Source organism: Phasianus colchicus, chromosome 9 (genome assembly GCF_987193195.1).
Source record: "Phasianus colchicus chromosome 9, bPhaCol1.hap1.1, whole genome shotgun sequence".
Classification (NCBI taxonomy): domain Eukaryota; kingdom Metazoa; phylum Chordata; class Aves; order Galliformes; family Phasianidae; genus Phasianus; species Phasianus colchicus.
The window spans coordinates 12,270,675-12,294,595 of NC_143444.1; the positions used below are offsets into that span (position 1 = coordinate 12,270,675).

Consider the following 23,921-nt stretch of genomic DNA (forward strand, 5'->3'; position numbering starts at 1 on the left):
CAGGAAAAAAAAAAAAAAAAAAAAACTGATTTCTTCCTTAACTTACTTGGTTTATCTCATTTTGCTAGTATGAAGTTATACTAATTGCCAGGTATTGCAGAAGATGAGATAGAAATGAGACTTAGAAAAACATAGGTTTTGTTTAAAAAAAAAAAAGGAAATATAGACAGACATGAAAATTGCACATTTATTTTTATCACACTTTCATAATAATTACAAAGTTTGCTTTATCTTCATTACCTCAGAGAATTATTTTTGTCATGTTTTTTAATGATGTCCATAATGTTGTCCCCTGTTACAAGGCTATTTTCTAATTGTTTAAGTCTCTGCTGCTCCCTTCTCTTTTGGTCATGAAGATATGGGGAATTAAGCAGCTGCGGGGGAAGAATAGTGCCTGTTGGTTTTACCCTCTTCACAACATCCCAGAAGAGTTTCTTGCTGTTGTTATTGATAAAAGTAATTGCAGTTCCACTGTGACCCAGCCTCCCTGCTCTTCCAACCTGAAAACGCAACATCTCAGTTTAAGTTATTAAAGCTCAGTTTAATATCAAGTACGATTTCCTCATATCTCCTTATTTTCTGATATAAAACAGATAGGTACTCAGGAACTTATGTAAATGAAATATCTTCATCTTATCCCCTACACACAAAAATTCAATACGCTTCCTAGATTTGGGATACACTGATCAGAAGCTTTAATTTAAATGCATGAAAAATTACCACTTGCTTACAGGACATACCAGCAATCCAACACTAACAGAGAGACTTCATAGAACCACAGAATCCTAGCTTTTCAAATGCTACAGCAACACCACATACAAGTATCTTGTTTTCTGTACAATACGTGCAAGTGTTATCATAATAAAAGCTCTGTACTCGCAATGTTCTCGTGACAAAATGATTTCTGTGTCATCTAAAGTGCTCAAAAATTAGAAAAGAGTCTAAAAAGATTCTCTAATTACAGAAAGAAATAGTATTTTAGCACCAGCACAGTTCTGTTATTTATTGACTACTTGCTGAAAAAAATCATCAAAAAATAAAGCGGTGTACTGCAGTTAGTAACATGAAATAATTGAGGTTAGAAGGACTTCTGGAAGCCACCCAGTCCAAACTCCCATCCCAAACAAGGCTAACCAAATTTTGATCAAGTTGCTCAGGGCCTTGTCCTGCTGACTTGTGAATGTTCCCAAGGACAAAGGTTCCACAACCACTCTGAGCAGCTTGTTCCACTGCCTTAACACACTGTCCATGAAAATGACCTTCCCCTTTTTTATGGTCAGAATTTCCCTTGCAGCAAGTTGTGATCCATTGTTTCTTAGCCTTTCACAGCAAATCTCCAAGAACAGTTTGGTTCCATCTGCTTTGTAATCATCCATTATCACAGCAATTAATTCTACCTTAAACCTTCTCTTCTCCAGCCTAAACAAGTCCATCTCCCTCAATCTCTTCATGTAAGAGACAGTATTTCCGTAAGTGGATGTCATATTTCAGTATACTTTCAAAATAATATTTAAACAAATGACAGAGTATTTTATTTTTTACCTGATGTACATATTCATCCATACTTGAAGGCATATCAAAATTTACGACCAGTTTGACATTGACAAGGTCAAGTCCTCGTCCAAGGACTCCAGTACTTACTATCACTTCATACTTCTCTTGAAGTAATCCCTGACAGGGGAAGAAAATAATTATTTTTTTATTTATCTGCTTTTCAAACATGAAATCTTATGTTGGATGTAACAATGGCCAACGTGTTTATTCTATTACAGAAGATGGAAAGATCCCTCGTATTTTTGATTTAAATAGGAGTATTACTTCCAAAGAGCAAAAGAGAGACCAGAACCAACATTTTACTTATAAAAGCATCAATTAAGGTGAAATGCATATTTAAATTATTGTTTCAAAGCAAATAACCTAGGAAATAGTGTCCAGTATTTATCTGCACTTAAAATAACCTCATCTGTAATTTTACCTGGTCCCACACCTCTCTCCTCTTTTCCCCCAGAAATACTCCATATTTAATCACAGAAAAACAGTGAACTGTGATCTAATTAAGCCATTAAACAAAAAGCCATTTTCTATCTATCAAGAACCTAAAAATGTTAGGAGGCACAAACCTGTAATATGGCTGTCCTTTCCACCTGAGATTTTTCAGAATGCATAGATGTACATTGTAATCCTGTAATCTTATGAACAGCATCACTCAGGAGATCTGCTCCTAGCTTGCAGTCCACAAATACCAACACTGGAGGCTTGAAAAGTTTCTTATCCTGTAAAATGGAACAGTTTATATAAGAAGGTACCACAGCTTGCTGCTCATCATCAATACCTCTGATTTGATCTTTGATGCTGAATGTCTCTAGTGGTAATATCTCTTCCAGATGGGTAAATATTCTTAAATTCCAGATAAGAAGCCACAAGACAGCAGCCATCAGCACAATTTTATACATCATAAACATAATTTGTAAGTTCAGAACTCAAGTTTATCTCAATAACATGCACATTTTACAAGTAGGAAGCTTTCTTGAAAAAAAATTTACATTACACTTCTGAATTTCTTCAAGTTCTTATGTCCTTATTTATTTCTTGCATAACCTAAGTCAAGACTCCCCCCTTCCATCCCTTCTGTATTCCTAAAGTACACATAAGTAATTAAGGCCTGTAATATTCATATGAAGAGAATTCAAGAAAGAACTAAATTAGCTTTCTCACTTTGTTTTCTAATGACCTTTAAAATGACAAACAACTCCTGGCCATAAAGCAGTTATGACAGTTTTAAGAAATCCTGTTCTTCCACCACGCACAGATAATCAATACAAATCTTCAGGGTGCCATTCTGCAAATCACCAAAAATACCAAAATGATGATTTTTAACTTAGTTCTAAGAACAGGAATGTAGTCTGCTGCTGCACAGCTGAAACAGTGCGGTTGCATGCTCAACATCACCCCGCTTCTTCACAATGTACAGATCAGAATCAAAGATGAGAACCTGACAGAGCTTTGTGAAAGCACACGAACTTTTAAAAATGTCTTATGAGAACAACATTGCACTTACATTTAGTATTTCAAACAGTTTCTTCTTTTTAGATGGTTCTTCTACCCACAAAATAATCTGGCGCACATTGGAACATGGTAGGTTCTTTTCTCCAATTGTTATTCTTACAAAATTGTGCAGAAGCTGATTTGCTAAGTGTTCGATACCCAGTGGAATTGTGGCTGACACCAGTATAGTTTGATGATCATGAGAGATGTCTTCCAAAATATCCAACACTTGCTGCTGGAAACCCATTTTTAACAGAGTATCCACCTAAGTAAAAAATATTGTATCTGTATCAGATTTCTCAATAAACAGCATAAGCCTGAACTTGAAAAGAAAGATGAGCCATGATGCATATGATTGGTGTGTAATAATCCCAATGCACTAGAAACTTCAGTTAGAAGTTATATAGGAAAATTAAAAATAACTGGTTCACAGTGGTCGAGTAGCTGTCAGATATGTAAGTCTTTTATAGTCAATATAGTATGCATTGTTCAAACATCTCAAATCGTTAGAGGTGAAATTTTCTCCTAACAAATACATTTCATCTTTATAGTGAACATTCTATGTGTATAATCATTTGATAATATACCCAAATGACCCTCTACAAGGATCTCTGTACATACAATATAGCCTTGAGAATTAACAAACTTACTTCATCCACTACTACAATTTTTATGCCATGCAATTGTACAGAACTTTGCCTTAAAATCTCTAGAAGTCTTCCAGGTGTTGCTATTATTACCTGACGAAAGATAAAAAGATAAAAAATCTGTTAAAAGAGAGAACATTCTGGAAAAAAACTATGAAGTTACAGCACCGAGATGAGAATGGTGATAATTACTGAAACTACTTATGTTCAAATAAACCTCTGTTTTCCTAGGTAACTTAATTACGAAGCTTCAAAAGGAAATGAGCTTCTTAGTACTCTATTGGAAACATCTAAATACTAATCTAAACTGTATTAAAAAAAAAGAACTATTTTTGACCTTACTTACAACTCTGTCTACAAAAATGGCACGTTTCACTATTGAAAATAGCAATATTACGTGTGATCCTTTCCAAAGCAACAACTATCTTTACTACATTCAATCAGAAGTAAAATGTAAAGAATTATTACTGTAAAATTTTCAAAAGCTAACAATTATTTCAGTAGCTTACACATACTCAGGAAAAATTCCGCACCTGTGCATGTACAGATACGTCAATAATCACATTTTTCTTTTCTGCAAATGTTGTGAAAACAACTCTCCAGAGCACCTTTGCACACTGCAGTCCTTACCTTGACACTTTGCTTGAGACGATGAAGCTGTGGTGGCAGTGGTAAACCTCCTACCAGGAGAACTGTTCTCATGTTTGGTAAACCAGCCATGAGTTCTTTAGCTTGTCTTTCTATCTGAATTGCTAACTCTCTTGTTGGTGCCAGAATAAGGGCTGACGGAGTTTCTGTCTACAGAGAAAGGGGAGGTAAGAAATCTGTTGAACACAGAACTACTTCATTGTTTAGGTAAAAAGCTTTCAAGACTACCTTTCCCAATACTGAAATACAAAATATGTAGTGGAGCTACTATGGATATAGTTAGACAGCTAATGCCCTTTCTATCTGAAGAAGGAAGGTAGAAAAAGGATCCCTGGCAACAACAGAAAAAAGAAAGAAAGAAAAAAAGGCCCAGAGAGGAATCCAAGTGGTGTTTTTTGTTTTGTTATTTTTGTATTTTAGTTATTGCAACTGAAGTTACAAAAGAATTTAGAATAAATTCCATGTGAACTCAACACAGGATGCTAGCTAAATCTAGAGAGATTTTGGAAGTCTTGATATCACAGGAACTTAATATTTCTCCTTATCATCTTAGACACCACTGTGACGAAGCAAATCAATAAGTATTAGACAGAGAAGACAAATACTGATAGGACAACCATAGAGCAAAAACATCTCTGAAAACTTCAAAACAAAATCCCCTCTCATCCACTTGTAATCAGCCAACCAGAGACTAAATACAAAATTGCTACTGTCTTCAAACATCTTTTTGTTCCTTATTTAAGGATCGTCAAATTATCATCTCCTCCTGCAAATCTAGAAAACACAAAATTACAGTACAGCAATTCCTCTCAGACAACATTTTCTCAAACACAATTAATACATAGTAACAAAGTAAAAAAAATATAAAGTAAAACAGGACAATGAGAAAAAAAAGCAAAGGCAGAATTACGGTCTAGCTCCAAGATGCACTATTTCACTGATATTAATCACAGATCACTGAGTACATCCCTCATCAAATAAACAAGGTTCTCACACGTACTATACTGCAATTTCACATAACTTTTTTGGGTAGTATCTGTTTCTTTCTGTTCCTTAACTGGAATATTTACAAATGACCAACACCATGAAATGGTTCCTTTCCTACTGTATCTTCAGGGGAATTACACAGTCCAGAAGGACTTGGTTAAGTTGAATGCTTGCCAAAATGAAAACAACTGAAAACTTACCACTACAATTAGAAGTATCTAAGCCAGGAAATGTCAAACATTACCTTATAACCACATTTCCCTTACGTTCTTAATGTATCATTTCTCTGTTACATTAAAATGAAAATTATTTTAAAGAAAATACTTTTTACGTATGTTAACTAGTAAAGTATGCTTAAGATAGAAAACAAAAGAGTTTATGTAGTGAAATAATATTCATTGAGACTGTGATTTTGTGCATGTTACTATACACATACAACTGCCTTGCAGACTTTGAGGATAGCCAGGCAGAAGAGACACCAGAGTATAATAGCACTGCTCCTCTATAATGCTCCTGTATAACCCCCTGTGCTACAGTACTTGGAAGATTAAGAGTTACTTAAATAATCTTTAGACTATTCAGTTGAAATATATATACATGTATCTATCTTTCTACAGGAAAGACACATAAGCAGTGTAAAATATCACATGGAATCAGATCTGAAATTTTCACATTTCAAAATCTTCTTGATTATAGCCACTAAAGCAATATGGAGCTGATGCACGAGGTATAGAATACTATTTGCCATTATTTCTCATCATACATTCACATCCTTCTGAAGTAAAGATTTTCTTAACTGCTTTCTCCCCACTGACACTGCAAGAAGCTGCTTGTATAGTGTCAGGATTTGAAGAATCGTACAACCTGAAACTCCTGTAGTTGTTTGATGGTCAGTCAACCATGTTCCACCTGAGATTACCCCAGGAAATCATACCAATGTCAAAATCTTTCACTCACCTGATACTTCAAGATCTAGCAACTACTACTTGCAAAACATGTGAAATCATTTTCTGTCATATAGGAAGTTTACCTCAGAATTTAGCTACCTTTCTTAACAAATAGAAACCGTATGTTACATAATACTAATGGAGATGATTTAGCATTCAAAGTGCAAAATAATCAACAGCCGTCCCCCACAAAGAACCAATGTTCAATCAAATAAATAAATGACTTAAAATAAAGACGACTGCAATTGCATTCTCAATTATACTGAAAATCTTGGAGACAAAGTTGCACATCACTTTCTCAAAACAAACACCACTTTATTACCTCATTCAAAACCTTCATAATAACAGGGAGTAGGAAGGCTGCTGTTTTTCCTGAGCCCGTGTCTGCACTAGCCAAAATATCCCTCCCTAACAGTCCAACAGGGATCATTTGCATTTGGATGGGAGTTGGGACTTCATAGCCAGAATTCTTTAAATTACTGTTTAAAGTTTCAGGAAAACCACAATGTTCAAACTCTATAATAGGTCTTGGAACTTGCTGGCCCTGGATTGCAATACCTAACTGCAGTTTAAGGTTCTCAACCTGCTCATCTCGCAAACCTAAAATAAAGGAGTGATCTTTATAGAAAGAAGGTGTATTAAGGAGGTGAGTTTCTTCTTGAGATTCTCCTTGTGCGAGGTGATCAGATTTTAGTTTTTCCTCCTTTTCTTGAATTTGTAGAAGGTGTTTGGCTTTACATTCCAAGCTGCAAACATCTTCATCTGTTTTATCACATATATACTCTCCATAGCGACCACAGACAACACACACAGGTTCTCCAGGTTCCGCCCAACGCTGGGATTTGCTGAAGGACTTTATGGGTTCTTCTGAAGAGCTATCTCCAGTGGTACTTTGGTTGTCTTTTCCTAAAGATGGGTCAGGAACACCAAGATCAGAAGAAATAGCGATGGGCTCCGTGCACTGCACAACTTCATCTGAGTCACGTTTTGAAGTGGAAGATTCTGTTCTAGCTGGTTTATCGTCTTGGAACTCAGCGTTGTCCTCTAACGAAGACCCTCCAGAAGACAATTTATTTTTCTTGGCCGTACAGCTTTTGTCCTCACCAGCACTCCTCTTGACTTTAACAGACCTTGGCAAAAACATGCTTCTGTACAGCAGAAAGGAAACAGCCATTAGAGAGAAGTACAGAGACGAGGAAATTTCCAACCCGGAAACCCAGCCCCAATAAAGACACAAAAGCCGCCCCCTCTCAAAAATTACCTCGGTAGCAACGCCGGCACAGGCCAGCGGACCGCCCGGCTCGCCGCCGCCGCCCCCCTCGGGCCCCGTGCGGCCCCAGCTCACAGCCCCGCTCTCAAAATGGCGGCCCGGGACGGGCTGAGCGGAAGGGAGACGGGGAGCTTCGGGCGTGCGGCGGTGCGCGGCGAGAGAAAGGAGAGCGGCCGGGTTCCCGCTCGGCTGGAGGAGCCGGGCCCGAGGCTCGGGAAGGGACGGCCGCGTGGAGCCGCTGCCGCCTCGCCGCCCGGCTTCGTTCCGGAGGCCGGGCCGTGCGGCTGGCGCCCCGGCGGCGCTTTACGCCCCGAGCGCACAGCAAGGCTCGCACACGCGAGACAGACGTGCTATTACTGCACCTAATGGAGGCGCGGGGCACGCTACATACGTTCCTAACTCGCTATTTACCCATGTCCTGCACACGCGAGGGCACGGCGGTAGCAATGTTCGCGTGCAGCAATCCAGGAAATTACTTCCATTCCAGTAAGCAAAAGGCACACGGTGGATCCTAAACAGTTCACATCGCTTTAATATCGCCACGGAGAAGACCAGAACGTGACACATTGCGCAAAAGGGCAGAATTAACTTTCAGACGCCGCCTCAAGCCGTGTCCCGCCACGCAGCACGGCGTGAGCCCCGCTGCCGGGAAGCAGCTCCGCGCCACGGCCGTGCGCGGCCGGGAAGGCCGAGCGTCCCGCAGCCGCTCCCCGCCTTCCCGACGGCGCGCGTCACCGGCAGGAGGCGAGCTGCAGCCGCGGCCGGCGGCACCGGCGCCCTGCGGGGCCCCGCTCGCTGCGTGCGCGCCGCTCCCGGTTTTCAGCACAAGGCAGACCACCGGAGTGCTCCCAGAATAGAAGTACTGCCTAAGACCACAAATAAGGCGGTGCGTGGGAGAGTTGCTTGCTAGAAGCGCCAAGGCTGCTGTAGCCTCAAGGCACCGCAGGTCCTCCAGAACACATTGTACCTTCCCTCCTTCCTCCTCCAATACTGAGCCCATTAGTAATGGCTAGTAATTAACACTTCCTTGTTACGCACTGACTTGTTTTTTTTAATCACTTCGCAGATGCACAAATTTTGTTGGATTTTATAAATCACTGAATGCAGCAGTGCACACAAACACACACAGGCCAAAGAATTACTGCATACTAACAGATTTACCACAACAAATCATTCCAGCAATTAAATTTATACCCGCTTCTGTTAGACTGATGAAGGTACCAGCAATAGAATAATACTGAAGTTAATTCCGCTTAAATTATTAATACTCGAGTATTGCTAATTATAATTGGTAATACAATTATTAATAGTCATTATTAATATTAAAGTATTAATGTTGATATTGAAGTCCTCCACTTCTTGATCTATTTTAAATGACACAAGAAACATTTTCCCATGCTGATCCATGGTGTCTGTATCAAACCCACCAAAACCAAGCGTAGCACCTTGGATTCCTGCCCGCAGGTTACCAGCAGCTATTTTGCCCCACATTTTATCACCTCCCACAGCATGAACCAACTTTTCACTTCACTCACGAACAGTAAATAATTCAGTGATGCAAGACTGGATTACATCAGAAGACCAAAATCCCTGTTCAGAAGAAACAAGTGTTAGGCACGCTGCACCAGTGATGGTATCAGGAGCATTCCAAAGAGCGTGTGACAGCAGCACACAGCTCTGCACCATACCTGCCTCAGTGAGCCCTGTTAGCTACACGGCACTACAACACAGCCTGCAGGCACCTCGCAACCGGTCTGGCTTCTTGGGTTCCACAGAGGGTTTCATTAACAAATACATCCCAAAGGGTAAGAGTCCAAAACGCTTCACATTTCCTTCGTAGCCAAAATATCCTCACGCCAAGTCTGAATTTTCCACGTGGGGTGAGCCCCCAGTGTAGGTTGACAGTGTACCGACAATGGACTCAAATTTGAGTAGAAGTGGAACCTGACACATCGCTCCCTCCAGTGGCAAGTGTCAGTTCTCACACGTCCGAGAATTAAAGTGTGCCTCCAAATAATAGATCAGAGATTGGGATTTTCTTTATGCTATAGGATGCACATTGAGTTATTCCATATGTAGCATTATTCTGAAATAAGGAATTCCACGGCCTTAATTGCAGTCGTTAATGTCATAATTCATAAAGAGCAATATATTTATTCTATTTTTTTTTTAATTGGCCAAATTTAAAAAAAAAAAAAAGAGCAAAAGAGCACTTCACCACACCTATATGTGGAGTTACCAGAATATCTGCTTATTGGGAAGGGAGGGAGGATGTCTTTCCATTCAGTGACACAGAAATCAAAGCACATTTACTCAGAGATTGGCCCCATACCTGCTCCACCTGATGCTACAAAAAAGTTAAATAACTTTCTGTTTCTTTCATATTGAAGGATTTGGAAGACACTTTGCAGATTTGTATGTGAGGCAGTAATCAGCAGCTCTGAGCTGAAGCTCACTTGAAGAACAGTTCTTTGAACAAACAACTCAGTCAATGACAGTCAATGACCCCACTGGTTTCTGAATTACAACCTTAAAGGAACCACACAGGAAAAATGCAGATAATCTAAAAACAGATAATGTGGCTAACCCTTAACTAGTCAATTCTGCTAACATTCATATCAATTGTCCTGATTTCATACAGACATTGAACACACTGTGTTTATTCTGAGGCCAGACAGTAAACAGGCAACTCCTAAGGTTGTTGCAAATAATCAACAAAAGATGACTCGGGCTTCCTGAGCATTTATTCTTTGGAGAGCCACATTCCAATGAGATATTGGTTGATGTTTCTTTCTGCAGAAATCTGTGGTAAAATTTGAATTAATAAAAATCTAATTAAACCTAAATGCTTAAGAGTATTACTGAGTTGTGGGTTTGTTTGTTGTTTTTAGTTTATAAAAAACACAAATAAATCCAATCCTGAGCTCTGGCATTAAGTGCCAAATTCCTACAGGTACAGAATATCTTCATCTTTCCATGCCATGTCAGAAAAGAAACAGGGATATCACCTATTTCTGATATTTGCATTCACTGTTTTTTCTGTGATCAATTATTTTTCCTCTACTAATGTCCAAGATCCAAATATTAGAATACAGTTCTTTAAGTAATTATTTTATAATTATGGTACTACATGCCCAAAATGTTAATTTTCCACAATGCAGCTGCTTCATTAACACACACCCATAGAAGTATTCCACAAAAGCCAAAAAAACTCACCTTTCACATTATTCTATTGTGCTTTCTGTAAGGACCTCAAATCATTACATTTGAAAGCTGCTTACCACTTTGCTATTTAGATTTATGTAACAACAAATAAGGCTGGTTTATTGCTGTATGAGATGGGCACCCATTCCAAAAAACAAGATTAAACTCCCACTGAAATTAAACCTGCATTCTTCCCCTTACGGGATCCCACACAAATGGATGGGAGAAGAAGAGAATACACAAGAGACAAGAAAAATTAAAAGTTCCAGCTTGTCAGACGACCTGTGTTTGCTGTGTGTTACACCACTGCCAGCTGCTACCTCTGGCTTTAGAAGCCACTGGAAGCTGCTGCAAAATAGAGGAGCCTTCCAACACTTGCACTTACTGCTATTGGCTGACTTGGTGGCTACACAGCTCCACGAGTCAAGTCCCAAAAAGTTCCTTTATGTCAGCCTTCACTGCTGCTCTGAGTTCCAGCATACAGAATTTTAAGTTCCTGAAATGTCATTCTGTCCACAAAGTATTCAATACACTCTTAATAGTTTACCTAAAAAAATACAATTTGTGGATAATTTTTTCCACTGACTCACTCCGAAGATCTGACATTCATTTTACAGTCCTGTGACTTATTTGGTATTAATTTTCCTAGCAGAGATCTTTGTCATATGCTAAAAAAGGCTGTGACTGATAAGCAAAACAGAGGATAAAAAAAAAATTGTGATGTAGTTTACCAAAATGAAGTCACACCTTCAGCTAACATCCTTTTCCACAGGAGCTGTAATGCAATGTAGATACCTCATTACTGAGTGGAACATTTGTACACAAAGTTTTAACAAAAAAATGTATCAGAGTTCAAAAGGCAATACTTTAAAAAAAACTTTCATTTAAATCCAAAATGCATACAGAAATTTTACTGTTCCTCCTCTAAAAGTACTTCTTCCCTGTTTGCTTTCCTTACATAGAGAAAAGAATGAGATGACCACTTTTGCTACACCTAACACTCCTTCCCCTTCCCACCCCCCCAATATATATATATATATATTTTCATAAACTCCAAATCTTATCATCTTGGAAAGTTAAAATATGAGGCTAAAGTCTCCTGCCAGTTCCTCCCCACTAAAGAATGTACCACCATTTGCTACAGCCCAGAGTTCTGCTGGTTTGGGTTTTTTTCCTCCATCACCTGCGAGGCCATGGTTTTCATTAGCTGTAGCAAACGACATGTGGTAAAGAAGTGATCTGTATCTGGTCTTAGCACAATTACATTTCTGACCTATTAGTAAGAATAAACAATAAACACTGTTTATTAGTCAAAATCAAGTGTTGATGCTGGCTGCATCAGTGTGGACAACAGCTAACTCAAATAGAAGCTATCAATAGAAAGCTACTGCACTGAAATTTGAAATGAAATGATTGTGCACTGGACAGACAGTATTACATGGTACTGCTAGTTCTAGAAATTAGTTACTATACCATTTAACCATAACTTCAGTTTCGGCCCTTTGACTCTTTATAAAGAACTACTTTATTTTTCTGTATATGTTTCAGTATGGATAAAAACACTACAATCAAGTCATTACAAAACTGATACGCTGCTCAGATTTTATGGAGTTAAAAACTACTTATGTAAATCTGTGAAAATAGATCTTAAAATTCTAGTACTTGCTTTTTTTTTTTTTTCCCCTTCAAGAATTACTATTAATCTGATCATACATTTTAATTAACTTTATCCTTGCACTTGGATATTCACTCATGACAAAAATGAACTGCCTTCCCAGGCAAATGCTACTGGAAGATAAACATGCAACAGTCCTCCTACAGAGATACAAAAGCACAGATTTAAGAATGGCAGAATAACAGGACTAAATAGTAAGTCTTCAAGTTGCAACTCCCTCCCAGCATAAAGTGCCAAGTACAGGAGAGAATGAAAGGCTTTAGTCTATACTCCAATCCATGAATACTAAAGCCCTGTGGATCAGTTTGAAGATGGACTGGGTAAACAAGGAGATGACCAAGTCTGTGTAAATCCCAAAATAAACTTGCTCTAGGCCTTAACAGTCCACCTCTGAATGCTTACCATTTCAAAGCTTGGCTCTCACTACAGGTTTCTCCAGTTGCTTTTATTTACATTCTTCTAAGAAACTCAGCTTAGACAAAACAACTGTGCTCCTAGTTCAATTCCAGCCAAATCAGTACTTCATGGTACCAGCAGAGTAGTTAGGAATATCCCCTCAAAACCAAGCATAAGTAGTAGAAATAACTCATCTGAAAACAGCTTCCAATCCATGACCTCCTAAGTTCATAAGAACTCCCACCCACTTAAAAGTGGAAGACACTCAGAACATGGCTTGAGTCCTCTGATCAGTCAGGGATTGGCAATGTACCAAATACTGTATGTTGCATTAATTTATTGCACAAGTGTAGTTATTGCATAGCTCTGCAAGAAAGATTATTAAATATGAATAGATAAATCAGAAATATTTTTCTCTTATGGGATATAGCTAAACTCAGTATGTGCAATTATTTTTTATTGCATAAAGGATAATGTTCTTTTAGGCTACACAGAACAGCAAGTACTGTTAAGGTGTGATCAAACTGAGGCCCTGAAAACACTGAGTAAGTGAAAATACCAATAAACAGCAACTATATAAGACAACCCAAAGAGATGAGAACATATCACTAAATGTTCAAGAAAATATAAATCCTTTAAGATTCTCTTAAGCTTTTTCTTCAATGAACCATTTGCAGTATTTATCAGCTAGCAGTTACAAACATAAGCAGACAACACTCCACTTCCCATGCCTCATGGCACCAAATTCCCTATTATTTAATCGTGAGTTCCATGATCACAGACCTCTAAAGATGAAACAACAGATTTATCCTTCTGAAATTTAGCAGGTTTCCTAAACATTGTTCACTATGGGAACACACTGTCAGTGCATTAGCTCGGCTTGATAAAGCACAATAGCTATTAAAAAAGAAAGCAAGCTTAACAAATGCAGCCTATCTCTCACTACCACACTTGAATGACTGCTCCCCTATGCTTTCTGTTAGAAAGATTCAAAGAAAATGCCAGTAACCTTACAGCTGGTGACTCTAATACCAGAGGGTAGCAAGACAGAAATAATGAATGCCTCCTTGTTAAGCAGTTTTGTTTGTGCTGTTCCAAGAAAGATCTGCCAAGAACTTGCCATGCAAGCCTTATTTTTCTGGGATTTGTAACTTGGCTGTAAAAAAAAAATCCAGCATAATAATGTCTGGTTCAGAAGAATTCAGATTTCAGGTTTTAAAATATACTTCTAAATTTCAGAATAAATTCAGTCTACACTAAATAAGATAAGCAATTTAGCATTTCATAGATTTTTAGTTGTTACCTTGAAAAAATTATCATCAGCTATTTGCACTCTAGTTCATTATACATTTTCTAACCTTTTGGGTATTAAATTCTAACCTTTTGGATATTTAATAAGTCCAAAGAATTCTGATATCAATGGCAAATTTTGTGCTCTATGCTCACGTCTCTACTGAGATGTATTTCCCTTCTAGGAAAAGCTGTATGAAATCCATATGAAGGACTTGGGGATTCTACCTGCTAAACAACCCAGTGGATTAAATCTGTGCTAATTCTTAAGACAAAGCAGCTGACTTGGCTATAAGGATAGGTTGGGAAAAAGCTGGCAAAATAACAGCAGTCTTATAAAACGCCAACTTAGAAAGTTCACATGAAAATGGTCTGGCTTGGCTTTGTTTAAACCAAATGATTAACAATTTTGAGCCATGCAAACGTCCATTTCCAGTTTTCCAGCTTCCTTTTTTTTTTTTTTTTTGGCACAGGATCCATTAGAACAAGGTCATTCTGTAGAGTTTCTTGCCAAAGCAATATTGTTTCACGTTGCAACTAGTAAGATACGCACAAATTAGACTGTTACATGTAGCATCATGTAACAATGAGACAAAAGCTCCAGCTAAGGAAAACTCTCTTCCAGGAAAAGGCCACTCATAAAGAAGCCAGAAGGCTACAATTACCTGAGCACTGAGAAGAGCTGTGGAAAGCTGGTGGCTTAGGCTTGTGTCTAAGAGGAAGAAACCTCCCAACAATTCAAAACTAAGAGACAACAGAAATATACCAATCAATTATAAATGAACTTGGCTGTTCAAATGAATCTATCTGACAGGATCATTGCCAGGGACATTCTTGAAGAAACAGCCAGAAAATACCACGACACAGAGGAACAAAGAAATAATTCTGTTCATTTTCTTGACTAATTTGTTTTTTTCCCCCTCAGTGGACTTTGCCTGCAGCACACTAGTCCCCAGAACACCTTTACCTACCTTACAGTTTTGTGCAAATTAAATCTAAGTAGACATATGAAATAACAGCTCCTCTGAGATTATTTGCAATTCAGCCAAACATGTTAGATATATAAGGGGATAATTGCTAGACATGTTGCATCATTCTTGAGGACTCTGTGAAATGAAGTAAAGCCATGGCTCTCATTCTCATTCTGTTCTGCTTCAGAGTACACTACAGCTGCAGAGGAACAGCTCTCCCTGACATTACTGATTTAAATACTTGAAAATAGAGCATTACTGCACTATTCAACCTGAACAAGGAAAAAGTGTGGCTAGACAGACAAGAGAGAGTAAGAACAAAGAGAGCCTACCAGATCAGTGGGACTCAGAGCAAAAACAAAAGGCTTCTCTATTACCAACCCTGTCTGTTCTGCAAGAAGCCACAAACACAGTCAGTGGTTATAAGAGGGAGTTGGCCCTGGGAAGCATGTATGTCTTCAGTGATTAAAGAGACAGCAGAAGTGCATCTCCATGCAGATGGCTCTTAATCGTCTGTTGATACACAGGAAACCTGCTCTCTAGCAGCAGCGAGGCTATTTCTGCAGGACTCTTAAGTAATGAAATCAGAGCAATGTAATAATATGAAAGCCTTATTTGCTACTGCTTGCCTACCATTACAGTATCTAAAACACTGTAATCTTGACTCTGAAGTGAGGTCATTCATCACTTTGTTCTACATTTCCACTGATCCCTAACTAGAACCCAATACAACAACATGTTTACAATTCTTATTTTTGATCTCTTTGTTCTTAGGTGTCCCATCTCCAGTTCATCTCTTCCCTCAGAGAAGTCAAATAATACTCCTAATTATTCTAGCACAGTACTGCATACTGCAGTACTTGGAGGTAAAAGGACGATGTTGCAGTTTGCCCTATGCCTTGGATACACTTTCTTATTGAGCTGGTTTTTGTTTCCCTCATTCCTTTTTTCTGGTGACTACGAGTTGCTGCTCTTCCTAAAAGAGAACACTGCAAGCCAGGTCAGAGACTCAAGTGCCCAATTCCAGTATTATGAATAGTGAACTACTCACTCAATTGAACAAGCTGGATCCGCATCAACACAGGAGTTTATTGCAATATCTGTTTTGTTATCTTACATTCTCCAATCAGGCAATTGCTTCCTTTCAGTTAAACACAGGAGGAAAGCAGAAAAGAGCTTGCCACAGACAAGAGTTGCCAAAGGAAAACCAATAGGTTTCAACTCCCCTTTCTAGTCCTTATTTCCAGGGATTACTTCTGTTGCATCATATAACAATTCCCTTGATTCAGTGTAATGCCTACAGGCACACTCTCACCCAGGCTGCTGCTTCATTCATTTAGTAAATTATCACCTTTAAGGACTGCACTGTGTCTGCTAAGACAAAGCCTGGGTGAGGGATTATGAAGATCTGTGCAGAAGTAAGCGTCCCACATGTTCTTTGTCTGGCTCAGATGTCTCCCAGAGCAGTTATCACAAGGGCTCAAATCTTCTTTAGAAAGCAAGTTTCAGCCTGCTTGCCCCCTTCCTTCATCTTCATTCAACTATACTGGCTAACAAGAAGAGAAAGCTCTGTTTCTGACACCCTTGATTCTGACTGTCACTCCCATTCTTTGTGCTGACAAGTGAAACGACCACTGCCCCCTACCTGGGTGAGAAGGCTGAGAAAATGCCCTGTGCTTCAACTCACAACATGTGGCAACAAGGTAACCCAGCCACTTGTGATTTAAGGGCAGCTGAGGAGGAACCAGTTCATACATAGCAGGGCAGACCAGCTGATGACAGACCAAAAAAAGTTATCTATAACTTTTTAGATAGAAAAGTTCTAAAGATAGTGGACAAAAATTACTACATGGTAATATTTGCATAATATAGGGCAACAGTCACACACAGATTTAAAAAAGATGTCAAGTAGAGAAGCATAATTGATACTAATAGAAGGGACAAAGAGCTCTGCAATTCTTAAATGAGGAAAATCCTATTAGAACCAGCATATGCTTCAGCAGGAGAAGGCCTAGATTAGTGACTGCAATAACTGACTAGGATATAGGATTAGATGTGCAGCACAAATTTGTAATTCTAGCCATTTCCAATAAAATTCAATAGGTGCCATAGGAAGGATGAGGTCAAAACCTCCTTAAAAATATGATTATTCAGATAAATAAAAAAATAATTTACGAAACACTTCACAGTAGATGCTGCCACAAAATCACAGACCAAAAGCAATATGGGAATCATGTGACTGGATGTGCTTTAAGATGCCAGGGGCTGCATGCTGCTGGGTGGGTACAAGGGAAACAACAGAAGGAAAAGCAGAAATAATACAGAAGTCTTAAGAAAACAGCAAAGTAACAGCAAACTACTACTGACAGTACTTAAAAAAAAATCTAACCGTACACAGCAGTGTGAAAGACATGACAAAGCAACTCTTTTGTACTGAATTCAAGAAAACATGACTTTTATGTGCCTGCTTGAAAAGTGAATAGCTACTATAAAAGTACCTACTCACGCCACTATCAATTTCCCAACCTGCTGGAAACAAAGTGAAGGACATTAGGTACCAGAAAAGCAGTCAAGTTGGAGTATGACAAATGAGGACATCAGCATCCAGAACTGTTGATTGGCAGATGAAGCGATTACATGAAGCCTAACCATAGCAGCAAAGAATAAACAAGTGACAACAGAACAACCAGAGAGATGAATACTTTTTTTTGCAGTTAATGTCTCTCTTGAGATGTTCTAGAAGAAAGAAATCATCCAAGTTATTTCTTCAAAAACACATTTTTGGCAAGGCACCCTTGATCCAGAAAAACAATTATAAACACAATTAAATTCACTCATATCTTTAGTGGCAGAGATTTAAAATGGAACTACACAGACGGTTATCCTTAAAAATCTTTGTTGCCAAGTTTTTATTACTAATATACATACATTTCATTTGAGTCAACTATTAAAATAATTGTTGTTCTTACCATGTTTCTAATATATATTGAAATAGGGGTGTCTTTAAATCTAGTTGTTCTACATGAGGCTTAGATATCCTATTTGTTTTGAGATATTAAAAATATTTTCAAACTAACTGTAAGGTACACATCTTTAAAGCTGCTTTGAAAAAATGAATGAATTAAGTGATGGCAGAAGAGAATTAAATGCAGCAGAATTCTAGGTACTCAGATTAAGATTATTTCATTATGTATACATCATCAAAATCTCCAATAACATCAAGGGTTAGTATGTGTAGATGCAGGGATACAACACACCTCTTTCTGAAGCACACTTCCCATGGCTACTTTAGAAACAGGGTGCCAGCTATTTGTACCTGTGTCCCTGTGTCCTGAAGTAATCATCGTAGTTCCTCAATAACACAATTTCTCTACAAGTTAAGGGAAGCTGAGAAACTGCCAAAAAATAAAAATAAAAAAAATTAGATGACAATGTCTGAAGAAAACAGAGAATTTAAAAGCTCTATTAGGAAGTTCCTATGCTATTTGCTTTACTTTTTTTTCTGCACCGCCTTTACTACAATCCCTTCTAAAAAGTAACTCTGATGCATTCAAAGGGCACAAGAATTTTCCTGTCCTAAGGGAGCATTCTCTCCTTCTGACTGCTGGTCTCATTCAGACATACATGGGCTTCACTGGAAACTGAAAGCAGAGCCAAAAGATGGAAAACTGAAGCCTATTCACGTTCAACCAATAAACAAGAGCATGCCTCCAACAAATGACCTCTTACGAGCTTTCATGTGCTTCTGCAGATATAGAAGCAGAGTGGAAAAAAAGAAAACCAACAAAATGGCCAGCCACTTCAATGGAATATAACACAGCAGGAAAAACTGCGCAGTTAGCTCTTATTCAGCCTATGAAAAACTCCTAATAACCAGTTTAAACTTCTTACACCTGAATACACAATTCAAAAACTAGAGTCATCCATTTTGCTCTGAACTACAATACAAATAAAGTATCATTTAACAGCTATACGACAATAACATTGCATTTTATTTCTGTACAAAGCAGTTCTGAAAGTAAATTCCCCACCGTAATCTGATTTTACAGGGTAGGTAAGTTGCTCAAGACTTTAAGGTAACATCCATAAAATCACGCTTAGGATTTTCCTCAGAAAATTGGGGATGCATGCCATGAGAAAGATAGACCTCTCTTACTGAAAGAGGACAATGCCTATTTCAAATGTTTTAAAGTGCACAATAAAAGACATAAGATATATAGAAAACTTAAGTGTAAAGCTACATCAAAGAGAAAACAGTGAACTTACAGAATGTTACACAGAAAAAAGAGCCACCTAAAAATACCTGACAAATGTACAATTCTAAGAGATGGACAGAATTTGAAAAGCTGCCAACATAGAAAACAAACAGAAAAAAAAAAAAAAGGAAAAAAAAAACAAAACTTAGAAAAAAGCACCAAACTAACCAGAGAAAAAAAGACAAAAGGGCCAAAAGGGCAACAAACTAACCAAACTGAAAACTTCCCTTGGGAGTCCAAATTAACGGAACTTGAAACACAGAAACTACAAAATCATTCCCATACTTTTGTATCATCCAGAAACAGGAAAAACACCCCCCCCCATAAAACCACGCCTTGGAAAAATCCACAGCTTACAGAAACTGCATATATACTGTAGCAGAAATGCTAAATCACAGCTTGAAGCAGTGATTGAGCACCTGGTGGGAAGGCAGGGCCAACCCAGGAAAGCACAGGTGCATGCAGTGCAGCTGAGTGACCAGAAGGGGCGGAGCCAGAACCCACCCCATCCCAGATCTCATTTAAAGGTTGGCAGTGGATGTAAGAGAGTTTTGTTAGTAATTCCTTCATACTTGAGGCCTTCTAAGGGTAAGCACCTTTTTTTTTCTTTTGTTTTGGCTGCTTCATTTGGGTTTTTCTTCACTTTCCTTTGCCTAGGACTTTGCTACTATGCTGTTATAGTTGAGCTTTCTATTGTGTTACACCATTACATAAATACATCAGTAATGGTATTAAATAATCTTAATAATTCAAACAAACATGCCAGTTAATCTGTTAGAAAATGTACTTTCCTAGCTCTCGCTATCTGAAAGGTTTTACTGTTACCTGTGAAGCAATACTAAAAGGTTAGTATAACAGGGATTTCATTTCAGAAGTTGTCTTTACGTTTATATCTTTTTCAGAGTCCTCTGAAGATCACCTTTTCAATCTGATATCTGCTAAAGCTTCCTGAAGTCAGCAAGCATTGTCATTAAGGAGTGTGGTGGGATGTGGCTACTCCTTGATCTGTGGCATGCTAAGCTGTGCGCAGTACCTTTGCTAGACACAGAGCATATCTCTTACTATAGCTATTTCTATCCTGACCACTCAAATTTCTGGAGAAGAGAAAGAAAAGAAGGTAAGAGAGTTTTACACAGAGAAATGCTAGAGTAGTAGTTCAAGATAACATCCCCATGGTGTTATTTTCAGACTTTTTTCAATAGCAGGGCTGAAGTGTTATGTGCTGGAGTAGTTCTGGTTAACTGCTATGTTTAAACTATCATATTAGGTAAGTCACAAACCAGTTATCACTAGCTGATATTGCCCATTTAAAACACTTATCATATAAGAAATTATGCATGAGATACTACTTGAGCCTAATCACTCTCTAGTGCTAGCCTCAGTTTAGTCTAAGAAAATCTATCACAGACAAAGCTTTTTTGGAAGGTGCAAGAATCCTGAAACAAGTTAGGAAACAGGTTTAAAACTGTTGATTGAGGTTTGTTCCACACTCTCCCAAGGTTATGACTACTGGCAACAACCTTCTCCCACACCATTATTCTTAACTTCATGGTCATATGTGGCACTGTTGCCTCACACTGACTACAGACTGTACAACCACTGTGCAAGTGACCAAGCAGATGGCAGTGAAGGATCAGGTCTATGGCATAGCTAGAGGAGGAAACTAGTCAAGTGGGTTTCTAATACAGGGTACAGGGAGTGAGAGGAAAGGAAAACAAAAAAATCCTCTGGGACCTACCTGTTTTAGTTCTTAATACTTTGTCCTTTCACCTGGAATAAACTTTAAATCATAAAATACTTTGCAACAGAAAGATAGTGTACAGAAGAGTTCATTGCTACTCAAGTATTTTAAAGTGAATAAGCAGAGCAGAAGATGAGCCCTCACTGCTTCTTCTCTGTTTATCTCTTCTGGACAATTAAAGTGACCTTAAATCACTTTCTATGTTGACTGCTGATACCTCTGACAATTTAGTGAGCAACCTCACACATAGGCATGTTTGCAAAAGTAAACCTGGCACAAGCAACTACTAGTGATGTTTTCTTTTTTACTCTCAGATGCCTTATATTCATGTATTAACTTTTAAGAGCACTGAGCAAGTTAAAAAAACCATTTCTATTACAGTTACAATGGCACAGCATTTTTAGAGTTCCTTCTGTGAATCTGAATAGGTTTCACTGACCCATACAAACTTTCACATTTAGATTTAGAATGGTGGTAGTCTCCGTATATTCCTATCCACAATGGTCTCTGCTTTCAGTTGTTCTAAAACAAGATAAACTTGTTTTTAATGTTTTATCAATCTGAAGGAAGGAGGGACTCAGGCCTACATTATTTTAGAAGAACAGCTTTTTACCGGTTTGGGTTGAAGGCCACTATATTCTTAGTGTATAATATAGTATAGGTACATGTGTTGTGCAAGTGAATTAAAACAAATAACAAATCCAGGCCATTAAACATAGCTATCCCTCCTTATTGGGATTATGAAGCATTTTGTAAAGGGGGGAAAAAAAGCATTTTTTTTGGTAGTGTTTACTTGGTGATCTTATGAACTCTTGAAGTGGGTCCATACCCATCATACTGAAGTGATGGCCTTCAAGTTTTTGCAAACAATGTTTCCCTGAAAGTCATTCTGATTTCCAGGTGTTTCCTTAGTCACACAAGAATCAAATGAGCTGAAGCTTGGGAGTATGTTGTTTTCTTCCGGGTCTGATCATTTAGGGTTTTAAAAGCTCCTGCTTTCCAAGTGTGTGTTGCTACTTACACGACGAGTTAAGTTACCTTTCTAGAAGCAATGTGAAAAACAACATAAACGAATTTTTAAGTGTCACATAACTTCTGAGGCATATAAAAAAAAAAAACCTGAGGAAAGAACGCAAGTACAGGTTTGACTTGAGCTGCTGAAAGTTCAGCCTGTACTTCTCATGCATACGGAGTACTTTGCAGTGCCACGCCCGCACACGGGTTCTTCCCATTTCCTACCGCGGGAATTCCAGCCGGCTCCTGTCAGCGAAACCGGGATGCCTCCCAGCCCTGCCGCGCGCGGTACGTGCCAGAAGCACACGTAACGCAGCGAGATGCGAAGTCCAGTTTAAACGCGAAGACGTAACCGCCCGCAGCCAGCATTACGTGAATTCCTCTGAGTTTCTGGCTCAGGCTGCGCCAGCCAGTGCCGCTCGCTGCCGGCCGGAGCGGCCCCTAGGGCTCGGAGCGAGCAGGGCCCCGGTGCAGCAGGGCGAAGCGCTCCGGCCCGCGCCGCTCCCCGCCCGCCCGCGCTCCGTCACGCAGAGCCCGCAGCGCGGCCCTGAGGAACCCGCGGCCCCCTCGGCAGCGCGCCCCGCTCGGCCAAGCCCTTCCCCGCTCGGAGCCGCGGCAGAGAAGCCCCTCCCGCCCCGCCGCGAGGAGGGCGGGCAGGCCCCGCGGCCGGCAGCTGCCGCCCTTTTCTTTCTTTTCGTTTCCTCGCCGCCGGACCCCGCCGAGCAGCCCCTTACCGCCGGGCAGCGCTCCGCCCCGCCGCCTCCGCCCGAGGCGCGGGCTCGGCCCGGCGCCAGAACCGCCCCTGCGGGATGCGCGCCCACGTGACCGCGCGTTCCCGCCCCGCCCCGAGCGAGCAGGCGGCGGCGGCGGCTGTGGCGGCGTCGGCGCATGCGCGGCAGCGCGTCTCCCGTCCGGTGCGGCAGCTGCGGGCGCACCGCCGCAGCGGCGGCGTCTGAGGGAGCGCGGGGCCGAGCCGTGGGGGCAGCGCCCGGGCGGGGGGTTGGCGGCGGGCGGGCACCGCTCCCGGCCCGCATTGTTCCGTCGGCGGGGCGAGGCGGGCCGCGCGGCGCCCGGAAACCGCTGCCCGGCGTTTTGACATCTCGGTGCCGGGAAGGGCCGCGTCCCGGCCTGCGGCGGCTGGGGGCACGGCCGGCCGCTCCCGAGGCGCGCGGCCCCCGCCGGAGGGATTCCACCGGGCAGCGGGGGCCGAGGCCGCCAGGGCCGGCTTTCAGGCTGCGGGGGGCGGCGGCGTGAGCGCGGGGAGACAAAGGGCCGGAGGAGGAGGAGGAGGAGGAGGACGCCGGGCTCCGCCGCATTCCTGTGTGGAGGAAGGCGGGAGGCGGCGGCCCCGGAGCGGACAGCTGGGCCCGCGCTGCTCCGGCACCGCGCCGCCTCAGCTGCTCCCGCCGTGCCGCGGCTGTGCCGCCCGGCCGCGGGACGAGGAGGAGGAACCATGTAAGTTCGGATTGCCGAGGGTCCCGTGGGAAGATGGGGGATGCCGCGGACGCCAAGGAGATGAAGAAGACTTTCATTGTTCCTGCCATCAAGCCCTTCGACCATTATGATTTTTCCCGAGCGAAAATCGCCTGTAATCTCGCCTGGCTGGTGGCCAAAGCCTTCGGGACAGGTAGGCGGTGTCTCTTCTCTCCTCCTTTGATGCGGCTGCCCGGGGCTGCGGGCCCTGCCCGGGCCGGGGGGCTGCGGCGCTGCTCCTCACCCCGCTGCTGTGCTTTGTTACCTGTGGGCTTCGTCGGGTAGCGCTCATCTGTCCTTGAGACTTGTTGTTGCCGCTGTTTTGCGCTTTAGAGGTAATATAGTCTTATTTTAGGA

The 23,921-nt window shown here is 40.7% G+C and overlaps 2 protein-coding genes across 13 annotated transcripts in view; one reads left to right on the top strand and one right to left on the bottom strand.

The window, feature by feature from the left end:
* Positions 1 to 173: 173 nt before the first annotated feature.
* DDX59 (DEAD-box helicase 59) lies at positions 174 to 22,922 on the bottom strand. Of its 9 annotated transcripts, none has more exons than XM_090146173.1 (9): positions 22,826 to 22,900; positions 18,397 to 18,475; positions 6,597 to 7,422; positions 4,323 to 4,490; positions 3,696 to 3,785; positions 3,059 to 3,310; positions 2,121 to 2,273; positions 1,543 to 1,671; positions 174 to 500 (listed from the first exon to the last, which is right to left on the bottom strand). In XM_090146173.1, the coding sequence occupies exons 3-9, from the start codon at positions 7,416 to 7,418 to the stop codon at positions 237 to 239; spliced, it is 1,878 nt and encodes a 625-aa protein (XP_090002299.1). In that variant the 5' UTR covers positions 7,419 to 7,422; positions 18,397 to 18,475; positions 22,826 to 22,900; the 3' UTR covers positions 174 to 236. The 9 variants fall into 9 exon arrangements, with proteins under 9 accessions (XP_090002299.1, XP_090002298.1, XP_031451689.2 ...); XM_090146172.1 differs by lacking the exon at positions 22,826 to 22,900 and adding an exon at positions 20,256 to 22,627; XM_031595829.2 differs by lacking the exon at positions 22,826 to 22,900 and adding an exon at positions 19,622 to 22,627.
* A 213-nt stretch (positions 22,923 to 23,135) lies between these two features.
* CAMSAP2 (calmodulin regulated spectrin associated protein family member 2) overlaps positions 23,136 to 23,921 on the top strand; it is a 75,855-nt gene continuing 75,069 nt past the window's right edge. For 2 of the 4 annotated variants that reach the window (XM_031595835.2, XM_090146183.1), the window contains exon 1: positions 23,137 to 23,718. In XM_031595835.2, the coding sequence (XP_031451695.1) occupies positions 23,580 to 23,718 (139 nt within the window). In that variant the 5' untranslated portion in view covers positions 23,137 to 23,579. Of the gene's footprint in view, positions 23,719 to 23,921 lie in introns of all 4 variants that reach the window. The other 2 variants (XM_090146182.1, XM_031595834.2) reach the window with 2 other exon arrangements.

What these genes read in the sequence shown, in the direction of transcription:
- DDX59 (XM_031595827.2), bottom strand. Translation starts at nt 8,026, where the DNA reads ATGGAAGTAATTTCCTGGATTGCTGCACGCGAACATTGCTACCGCCGT. An exon ending in GTCTCAAGCAAAGTGTCAAG is followed by an intron (nt 3,786 to 4,322) that starts GTAAGGACTGCA and finishes ATCTTTCGTCAG; the next exon opens with GTAATAATAGCAACACCTGG. An exon ending in AAAGGACAGCCATATTACAG is followed by an intron (nt 1,672 to 2,120) that starts GTTTGTGCCTCC and finishes TTCCCCTGTCAG; the next exon opens with GGATTACTTCAAGAGAAGTA.